This window comes from Anopheles aquasalis, chromosome 3, assembly GCF_943734665.1.
Source record: "Anopheles aquasalis chromosome 3, idAnoAquaMG_Q_19, whole genome shotgun sequence".
NCBI lineage: Eukaryota > Metazoa > Arthropoda > Insecta > Diptera > Culicidae > Anopheles > Anopheles aquasalis.
In genome coordinates, this window is record NC_064878.1 from 55,686,521 (window position 1) to 55,696,048 (window position 9,528).

Below are 9,528 nucleotides of genomic sequence, written 5' to 3' on the forward strand. Positions count from 1 at the left end.
CGAGACCATCGGGTCCACTCACGCACCGGCGTGGCTTCCACTTGTGCAGGCTTCGATGCACTCCGTTGACACACGGGCGGGCTTCGCACGCATGAACCGGAACTCGTTTAGTGGCGGCAAACGTTGCGACCACGCGACAGATGGAAAATGCACGAGGAAAAGATTGATGATTCCTCTCGGTTCAGGTTGAGCTGGCGCTGGCTACTACGTCAATCGCTTGTGACCGGCCTGCGGTGTGTTACGAATGCTGATCAAACAACAGCAGGCTAGTTGTTTGCTCTACCGTACGCCGTTTATCTTCAGCCCGCACAGCTTCACCGTAACCGAGGTAATCCGGCTCGGTTACTACTTCCTCTAGGGAACACAAGAACGCTATACGCTCGATGACGAACCCGTCATGTGGATTTTTCTAACCTGCTTTCGTCATCGATTTACTATCCTATGACCGGTCGGAATGTCGCTGGGTCTACTTACAATTGCTGTAACTAGCAATCACGCCGTAGTTGCCGTTGGTTGCTAACGAAAAAAGTGGAAAGGAAACGGATGACTAAGTGTCAAAGAGCGTAAAGAAATGACCAATTCATTATCAGTGACTTGCGTCATGTGTGAAATCGTTTGATCTACGGTTTGGCTACGAAGCTTCCCCCATTGAGGACGATTATGCAGGTGCTAATGTTCGCACGCTATAAGCATCGCCAGAAACGCGACACCATCAATTCCATCGGGACCACCCGATCGCCAGGGAGACAGATGGGCTTGCAATTTTAAACTGCAGAAGACTGCGATAACATGAAACAGAATGGGTTAGTTGTGGATTATGGCACCACGGTATATAAGCAGCTACTGCTTCATGCGGTCTTCATCTCATTCAATGTCTTCGCTTTCATCTGCAAAATGGAGCATTATCAACCGGTGAAGGACCGCACGGAAAGTATACGCACCAGTAGCTACTGGCTCCGTAAGACGTCCTTTTTAATGGGTGTTTGGCCTGCGAAGCTGCAGACATCGCTCGGAATTCCGTGGTACAGAGTGTTGTACCGCTTCACGCTGGCCATGCATTGGATCAACACTTACTTGCAGCTCGAGTTCTTCTGCCACAATCTGGGCAATCTGAATCTGGTTGTGCAGGTAAGCCCGATCGGTGGAATAGTGCAGCGGAAAACGATAGCTTATCGCAATCGCATTCCCAAGGGGTTGTGCTCATTCATCAGCATCACGACAACCGGCATCAAGTGTATGCGCCTTCACTCGTACGAGGAGGAAATCTCGCGCATTTGGAAGACGATCGAGAGTGGAATCTTATTCCGAAAGATTCACTTTCTGGCCAAAGGTTTGCCACAGTAACCGGGAGCTGCTTTCTGGGACAATGGATTCTGTTTTTATGTTTTTTTTATCGTTACAGGCGGCAACAACAAAGGCATCTTTGTGCAGTTCGACGCCATCGCTGGTCACATGTGGAAGGAAGTTCATCTGAATCTGCGCTTCTATACGACTGTGGTCGGTGCGGTTGCGTCGTCCTACTCGATCATACCGCTCTGCAGCTACCTATATCACCTTTTGCAAGGACAGTCGATTAATCGAAAGCTCGGTAAGTCTGTAACGTTGCATTTTTAATCACCAAATGCTAGCTAATTGATGCTACAGTCTACAACACGTATTATCCGTATATGGAAATGATTAAATACCGATCACCACTGTATGAGCTGCTGTTCTGCACCGAGTCCATGTCGGGCTACACTACCTGGGCCGGTGTCGTTGCCTTCGATGGGCTGTACGTCGTGTTCGTCCTGTATGCGACCTCGCTACTGCGGCTGCTCAACGAGCTTATGCAGGAAACGACGAATCCGACCTTCACAGATCCCGAACGGGCTTTCTTGTTGCGCGAATGCTTGCTGCATCACGGTCGAGTGATAAGGTAAGGTGTTGAACCACACACACAGGTCTCTGTCACAGTGCTCTACATCGATCTTTTGGTGTCGCTCCCCACATGGTGGTCCCCCCCCCCGCCCCCCAAGGTTGGTCCAGCAAATCAATGAAATATTCTCTCCGCTACTGCTGCTGCAGCTGTTTACCAGTACGGCCATTATCTGCGTGATAGCATTTGCGGCCACCTTCAGCGAGGTAACTAGCTGCATTTCTGAACGATGCGGTGTTGAATCATCGCGTGGTCCTGGTATTGATTGTTATGTTTCCTCCCCACCCCGCCCCCAAGGACGCCGGCGATTCGCAAACGATGCTAATGGTGCTGTACCTGATAGCCGCGGTTTATCAACTGTTCCAGTTCTGCTGGTACGGCCAGCGGCTCCAGAACGAGGTAAGCAGGAAGCTGGCTGGTTAATGATGTTGATTGTGCTTGAAGCAGCGTGCCAGAAAATTCAGGTCAATGTAGAAGACAGAATGGGAGCATCGAGATGGTCCAATTTACTTGTTTCATATTGTTGTTTCCCGCTCGCTTGTTTTTTGTTTTCATTGCCATTCCTGGCACCAATGGCAGAGTAATGATTTACCGGTGGCCGTGTACAACGCACGGTGGGAGCTGTGTAGCCCCGAGTTTAAGCGCTCCCATCATATCCTGCTCCTGTTCAGCCAGCGACGCATCGAGCTACGTGCCTGGAGCTTCTCGGCCATGTCGCTGGAGACATTTTCGAAGGTAGGCAACTGATCCAAACGACGGGGCCGATGTGGCCGACGTCAGTGCCACACCTCCAGCAGGGTGCTCATCATCATCATCGTAACGGCCGATGACGAGCTACCGTATCTCAATCTCTTATCAACCAACCAACTGCCTTCCTTCCTTCTCTTCGCCTCCCGTCGCGTCGCCACCACACATCGACAGATAATCAAAAGTGCAGCCTCCTACTTCACCGTTCTGCAGTCCCTGGCCGAGGAGTAGTGCCGGCCTGCTGGTCGGTCGGTCGCACCCCATTGCGCCCCCTCGCCCCATTCGTCGCTTGCTGCTTCTGTCCATCCTTTGGGCCCATTGTTTGTAGCCCTGCACGGAACCTTGTCCCCATTCGACCGCGAACTCTGGTTTGGTGCAGAAATGGACGCTTTCGTAACCACCGGTCAAAGTACAGACCGAGGCAACGCACTCGCGCGGGCGCGCTCGCGCTCGCGAAACAAACCACGATAAGCTGCGACGACACATGTCACGCGTTTTCGTAGCAGAGGTCGCTGTCTTTGGATAAAACCCATATTTACCATTCCTCCCGTGGTCCCGGATCCCACTCGGCTGGCTGAAGGTGGTCCACTTTTCCTCGTTGCGTTATCGTTTGCGCCAATACAGGCAGAAGGCACGCTTCAATAATGATCAATCAGTTCCTCAGTGGTAATGGGGCCCGCGTGGGTAGCGATGTGTGGCAAGAAGGCAGAGGGCAGGTTCGAGGGATCATAGGGTACCGCACATCCGCAGCTACATCGTACCGGTGGCCGAGCGGTGGTGGATCGCGCTTTAATCCCGGTTGGATTACAGAGGAACAAGCTGCATAGAACAACGATACGCGGGCTTTACAGGTCAGTTTAATTAACAATAGCATTAACTTTGTTTTCCATGTGGCCAGGTGTGAGGGGTGGGTGACTTCAACCCTCCCGGTCGATGACCAGTCGGAACTCGGTGATTGATTCGCGTTCGGTGACGCACAGGCCAGCAATGACGCATTTCTGATTGATTCTAGCTTATAGAACTACGGGGAAACACCTCATTAATGTAACTACCCGGAGGTTAATACAGTAACCGTTAATTGGAACATTTCCCTCACACCTGGCACTCGGGACGGGCATTTGTGGAAAGTTTCGTGGCAAAAGGGGGAAGAACCTTGTACGGTGGATATGGATTTATAGTTATGCAATTATGGATTGCCAATAATGGGAGCTATCTTTAGAGCAGTTTAGTGGTATTGTTGTAGAGTTTAGCTATCTTTTCGTGAATAAAGAACCTTATTCCCTCCGTTTGGCTCCGTTGTCGTCGTTGAATAACGGCCCTTAAACCGATTAATCCGGTTGGCGGAGGTCTCACTGTACCGTGGCCTCCCCCTTTGGTGTATGAACCTTGGCCTTTGACTGACGGGCGTTTGTTTATGTTTTCGGCGGCGGCGTTTCCTGCTTCGTTTCCCGGCGCCGCATCGAATACGAGATGAAACTGGTAATTTATCACAGAAAATACGTGAATTGTTCTACGTTTGTTCTACTTTAAATGTAACACTTTGTGTCCTTTCTAGTACGCGCTGAGCGGGGATCCGGCCAAGCCGTGCTACGTGCTGAGCTTCAAAGGCTTGATGATTATGCTGGACTGTGGTTTGTCCATCAGCTCCGTACTGAATTTCCTTCCGCTGCCGCTCGTACAAAGCTCCAAGTTTCAGTGTTTGCCCAACTGGAACTGCCGTGACTCAGATATCCAGCTAGAGGACGGGGTAAAACTTTCGTGCAATCATTCCGATGGTAGTTCTTATCGACATTTCGCTGTAATTTGCAGGAAATCAAAGAATGTTGCGGATGTGCGTTCGTCAACTCGGCGCCCGAGTTCGTGCCACCGTTGGAGAAGCTGATCGATTTCTCTGAGATCGATGTGATCCTGATATCGAACTATACGAATATGCTGGCCCTGCCGTACATCACGGAGGGAACGGGCTTCTGTGGGACGGTGTACGCCACCGAACCGACGCTCCAGATCGGTCGCTTTTTTCTCGAGGAATTGGTGGAGTACATCGAAGCCTCCCCGAAAGAGAGCACGGCAAAGATGTGGAAAGAACTCGAACATCAGTTGCCCGCACCGCTGAACGAAGTGTTCAAACCGAAGAACTGGCGCCACCTGTTTAGCATGGACGCGGTGAACAAGAGCTTGGCCCGAGTGCAGATGACAGGCTACGATCAGAAGCTGGACATCTACGGAGCACTGCAGGTGACACCGATTAGCTCAGGGTTCTGCCTTGGATCGAGCAATTGGACCATCATGTCGGGACAGGAGAAAATAGCGTACATCAGTGGGTCCTCCACGTTGACCACCCATCCGAGACCGATCAATCAGGCAGCGCTAAAGTACTCGGACGTGGTCATTATGACTGGGCTAACCCAGGCTCCGCACGTTAATCCCGATGCAATGCTCGGTGAGCTGTGCATGAACGTGATGATGACACTGCGCAACGGAGGTTCCGTGCTAATTCCCTGCTACCCTTCCGGTGTGGTGTACGATCTGTTCGAGTGTCTCTCGGTTAGCCTCGACAATCAGGGCTTCACGCAGATACCGATGTTCTTCATCTCACCCGTCGCCGATAGCTCGCTGGCGTACTCGAACATTCTGGCCGAATGGTTATCGACATCGAAGCAGAACAAGGTGTACATTCCCGATGAACCATTTCCGCACGCGAGCCTTGTGAAGAACTCAAAGCTGAAGCACTTTAAGCACATCGACTCGGAGGGATTCAGTACCGAGTTCCGGCAACCGTGCGTGGTGTTCTGTGGCCATCCGAGTCTGCGGTTCGGTGATGCCGTTCACTTCGTTGAGCTATGGGGATCGAATCCACTGCACACGATCATATTCACCGAACCCGATTTCCCGTACCTGCAGGCACTGGCCCCCTATCAACCGCTCGCGATAAAGACGGTCTTTTGTCCGATCGAAACGTCACTCAACTTTCAGCAAGCGAACAAGCTCATCAAGGAGCTGAAACCGGGAGTACTGGTGATCCCGGAGAACTACACCCAACCACCGGCGATCGCACCGCAAAAGCTCGATCTTGTCATCGATCAACCGCCGGAAAAGATGATCATCAAGTTTAAACGTGGTGAGGTGATCAAGCTGCCGCTGAAGCGTAAACGAGGCCGTGTCTACCTTAATCCGAAGATGGCAAAGGGCATCATACCGCAGGAGGTGAAACCGGGTGTCACCGTGTCAACGGTGACGGGTGTGCTGCAGGTCAAGGACAACATTCACGATCTGCTGCCGCTTGATGCGGTAAATGATGAGGTGGAAGAGTCGTCGTCGTCGTCGTCGAAGGGAAAGAGTACCGGTCCACCACAACCTCACACTCAGCTCCGCAAGATCCGCTACGAGTGGGGTACACTCGACATCAATCTGTTGCTGAAGAAGCTGGCCCAGGATGGGTTCAGTGACATCAAGGTGGAACAGGGTGGTCCGGACGAGGTGACGCTCGTGCTTCCGAGCGAAGATACGATCATCAAAGTAAGCGAAAAGACCACCGAGATCGTGTGCGGAGGAAAGCAGAGTTTACGGCTTAAACTGCGCGATCTGCTGTTACAGTGTGTACAGAGTTTCTAGGTGGGCAAGAATTGGGCTGATAACTTTTGAATAAATGATGACGAATGATTACAAAATTACTCCTTGTAGTAGACTATATTTCACATTATTTCTGTTTAAAAAAGACATAACCAGTCATTAATGTGGCGGCTAATACCTTGGAAGCATATCTTCCCAGCTGTACACAAACATCTCGATCCGCACACAGAACACACGCCGACCGTGGCTGACGCCGGATAGATCGATGCGCCAGATTTTACTAACGTGCGGAGAGAAATAGCTTTCGAGCGGCCATGAAACGGAAATGTAAATCAATTCCTCTGCACCAGTTTGCACCAGGTTAACAGTTCCTTTCACTTACCGGAATGGTTTGTAATCCAACGGTATATCCACCAGACGAAAAATCCCCTCCGAGAGTGGGCACCTCAGCTCTGGAATACTATGGCCAAGGATCTGCCCGAAGATACTGTGGCTACGCGAACCATTAGTGAATAGCTCACATACGTCACCGATCGTAACCGGTGGTTCGATAAACGGTCGACACTGCGTTTCATTATGGCAGATCGCGATCGTCACTGTTCCCTCGAGCGGACCGTCGGTAATATTCCGCCGCACGGTCAACACACCGCTCACGATGTAGTGTGTGTTGTTTTGCTGGGCAATCTGGGCATCGGCCAGATAGATCGCCAAATGGCGCTGACCCTCACACTGGCCAACACGGCGTAAGAACAGAGAGTGTTTTAGATCCGCATCGAGTCCGGACTTGATGCCGTTGAAAAAGTACTGCTCGCTCAGGTGAGCCAACCACGTGATCACCACCAGCACCGCCAGTCGAGGTCCGCTCTCCTTGAGCATAATTTCGGCAATGAATGGCTCATTATGGACGGTTTGATGATGCAGAGTTGCTCTGTTCGTTTGGGCTCATTACCGCGATTTACCGCGATCCTCATCTACATGATTAAAGGCTAATTGGAGGAAAAGCGGAAGTTTTGCAATTGGTCAGATACGGATGGCCGTACCGGATCGTTCATTTGCATTTCGATCATCCACCATGCGCGATCGACTGTTGTGTGTGGCGCTGGTCGTACTTAGTGTTTCGATTATACCGATCTGGTCGCAGGATATCTTCTCCTTGCTACCGGTACCTTCGTTGGGAGTGCTTGGACGCAAGAAACTCTTCATCACACGCGTTGGTCAATGCTTGGGCAAGAAGAATCTACCGGTTTACGTGCCCGATATGCGCATTGTGGCGCGTAATCGGACGGCGTACGTCGTTAGCGGTGAGGTTCACTTCCGGGAAAACTTCCCCAACGGGTACAAGTTGTCGGTGGTGGTGAAGCAGTGTGACGATATGCGGGCCACGATCAACTGCCGGCCATTTCTCAACAACATCGCCAACAGTGATGGTTGCGGATTGCTGAGCGCCTCCGGTACGATGTACAGTGTGTACTTGCGCAACTTCAAGCCGAAGCTGCAGTGTCCTTTCTGGAACGGAACGTACGTTATGAGTGAAACGTTGGTGGATGACGGATTGGTCAAGTAAGTGAAGTTGCTGTCGGAAATTCTACGCTCCCACTTATCCTACGGGACACGCTTTCAGATATTTGCCAGGAGGTGGAAGCACCTTCTGGGAAGTGCGGATGACGGGTCGTGTGAAGGAAAGAATGATATTCTGCGTCGTAATGCAGCTGAATGTTCGTCCAAAGAGAAAGCTATAGAGCGCTAACCTTTCTCTGATTTTGATAGTATTCAAAGTGTTTAATATTAGTTGCAATAAATCATAATATGTTTTTACGAATAAAACGAAGTTGGTTCCAATCTTACTAGAACATTTCTTGCACGAATCTAGTAATCTAATTCACTCTCAGCCGTTCCTCAAACACAGCAAATCTCAGTTGCCTTCGGGACACAGCAGAGATTGGATCGTTCATCGTTGCCAAATCAGGATCGTGCATCAAAATGGCATCCAATAGTCTGAAGGTATTTTTTAGACAATTCATTATTATTATAATTGCTAACCGAGAACTCTTTCCTGACACAGTATGCATTGGGAAACATGAACGAAACTACCCCACTAGAAGTGGTTGCCAAACACATCGATACGAAATCGATTGTGCTGGCCATCGTGTATTATATTTTCTATCACATCATCGCACTTTTTCTCCCAAATTACACATTTTTGCTCGAGTGATTTTTTTTATGGAGCTTTCGTGAAAGGCTCGCAGCGTTTGAACATCTGAATGGTGAATCCGGACACTTCAAAACCATAGCTAGGGGCCTATTCGTGCCCACGTTCTGTTTAGAAACATAATTGATTTCAGCTGTTCCTGAAATACATCATTGGCTGCTATCATAAATTGAAGGAGATAAATCACAACGATGCTAGACAGCTGTGACATATTTTGAAAAAGAATAGAAATAGATATAGAAACCAAGCACTTTGAATACCCGGACCCGGACCCTTGAAGGCAAACGATGGCTGGAACCGGACTAAACTGTCGATCATCTCGTTGCGATAAACGCTGCCACCTTCGAATTTTGGACGAAGTTGGAAGGTCGTAGGATGGAGAATCATAATTTGTTTAAATAAAACCAAGGAGGCTTGTAACTTATTAGAGCATTTCTTGCACGAATCTAGTAATCTAATTCACTCTCAGCCGTTCCTCAAACACAGCAAATCTCAGTTACCTTCGAAACACAGCAGACATTACATTGTTCACGGTAGCCAAATCTGGGTCGTGCATCAAAATGGCATTCAACAGTCTGAAGGTTTGTTTCTAGACAATTTATTATTATTATAATTGCTAACCGAGAATTCTTTCCTAACACAGGTTGCATTGGGAAGCATATACGAAACATTCTCACTGCGGGAGGTCGCTGACAACATCGATATGCAATCGATTGTGCTGCTCGTGCTCGGGATTGGGTTCTTCTACTTCATACTGAACATCGTTTTACGCATCATCTCACTCCTGTTTTGGCCCATGGCTATCGTGATTGGCTTAATGGTAAGGTTTTGTGCGAAGCTTAAGCCCCTGATGAGATGTATAAAATTATACCCATGACCATTCCCATCCGCAGTTTTTATCAAGTGACAATCTCTATGAAGCATTCGTGGATGGCTCGAAGCGTTTGAACAGCTCAGACACTTTAAATTCCTAGCTGGCGTTTAGTAATGCAAGTCAACGAGTTTGTGGTAAAATTTTCTATTTGGAATAAATCTCTTTATTTCCCATGAGACGGATTGTTCTATTCATTCACTCGTATCGTTTAGA

The 9,528-nt window shown here is 49.4% G+C and overlaps 4 protein-coding genes across 4 annotated transcripts; 3 read left to right on the forward strand and 1 right to left on the reverse strand.

Moving 5' to 3' along the window:
* The first annotated feature begins 894 nt into the window (after positions 1–894).
* On the forward strand, positions 895–2,893 carry LOC126576814 (odorant receptor 63a-like). The gene is made up of 8 exons (XM_050238117.1): positions 895–1,128; positions 1,192–1,330; positions 1,403–1,588; positions 1,645–1,915; positions 2,016–2,121; positions 2,213–2,314; positions 2,495–2,650; positions 2,837–2,893. Exons 1-8 carry the CDS (start codon positions 895–897, stop codon positions 2,891–2,893), a joined length of 1,251 nt encoding a protein of 416 aa, XP_050094074.1.
* A 1,203-nt stretch (positions 2,894–4,096) lies between these two features.
* Positions 4,097–6,330, forward strand: LOC126574861 (integrator complex subunit 9). The gene is made up of 3 exons (XM_050235257.1): positions 4,097–4,141; positions 4,218–4,409; positions 4,472–6,330. Exons 1-3 carry the CDS (start codon positions 4,133–4,135, stop codon positions 6,272–6,274), a joined length of 2,004 nt encoding a protein of 667 aa, XP_050091214.1. The 5' UTR covers positions 4,097–4,132; the 3' UTR covers positions 6,275–6,330.
* Positions 6,331–6,403: 73 nt separating this feature from the next.
* On the reverse strand, positions 6,404–7,108 carry LOC126576815 (uncharacterized). Its single transcript, XM_050238118.1, has 2 exons — positions 6,615–7,108; positions 6,404–6,533 (listed from the first exon to the last, which is right to left on the reverse strand). Exons 1-2 carry the CDS (start codon positions 7,106–7,108, stop codon positions 6,404–6,406), a joined length of 624 nt encoding a protein of 207 aa, XP_050094075.1.
* A 196-nt stretch (positions 7,109–7,304) lies between these two features.
* On the forward strand, positions 7,305–7,971 carry LOC126576816 (uncharacterized). The gene is made up of 2 exons (XM_050238119.1): positions 7,305–7,792; positions 7,854–7,971. Exons 1-2 carry the CDS (start codon positions 7,305–7,307, stop codon positions 7,969–7,971), a joined length of 606 nt encoding a protein of 201 aa, XP_050094076.1.
* The last annotated feature ends 1,557 nt before the right edge of the window (positions 7,972–9,528 follow it).

Bases quoted from the DNA above. Each gene is read 5' to 3' on its own strand.
- LOC126576814 (XM_050238117.1), top strand. From the start codon at position 895: ATGGAGCATTATCAACCGGTGAAGGACCGCACGGAAAGTATACGCACC. The intron at 1,331-1,402 runs GTTTGCCACAGT...TTATCGTTACAG, and splicing joins GATTCACTTTCTGGCCAAAG to GCGGCAACAACAAAGGCATC. The intron at 2,315-2,494 runs GTAAGCAGGAAG...CACCAATGGCAG, and splicing joins GCCAGCGGCTCCAGAACGAG to AGTAATGATTTACCGGTGGC.
- LOC126576815 (XM_050238118.1), bottom strand. From the start codon at position 7,108: ATGCTCAAGGAGAGCGGACCTCGACTGGCGGTGCTGGTGGTGATCACG. The intron at 6,534-6,614 runs GTAAGTGAAAGG...GCCGCTCGAAAG, and splicing joins TTGGATTACAAACCATTCCG to CTATTTCTCTCCGCACGTTA.
- LOC126574861 (XM_050235257.1), top strand. The intron at 4,410-4,471 runs GTAAAACTTTCG...TGTAATTTGCAG, and splicing joins ATATCCAGCTAGAGGACGGG to GAAATCAAAGAATGTTGCGG.
- LOC126576816 (XM_050238119.1), top strand. From the start codon at position 7,305: ATGCGCGATCGACTGTTGTGTGTGGCGCTGGTCGTACTTAGTGTTTCG. The intron at 7,793-7,853 runs GTAAGTGAAGTT...ACACGCTTTCAG, and splicing joins GTGGATGACGGATTGGTCAA to ATATTTGCCAGGAGGTGGAA.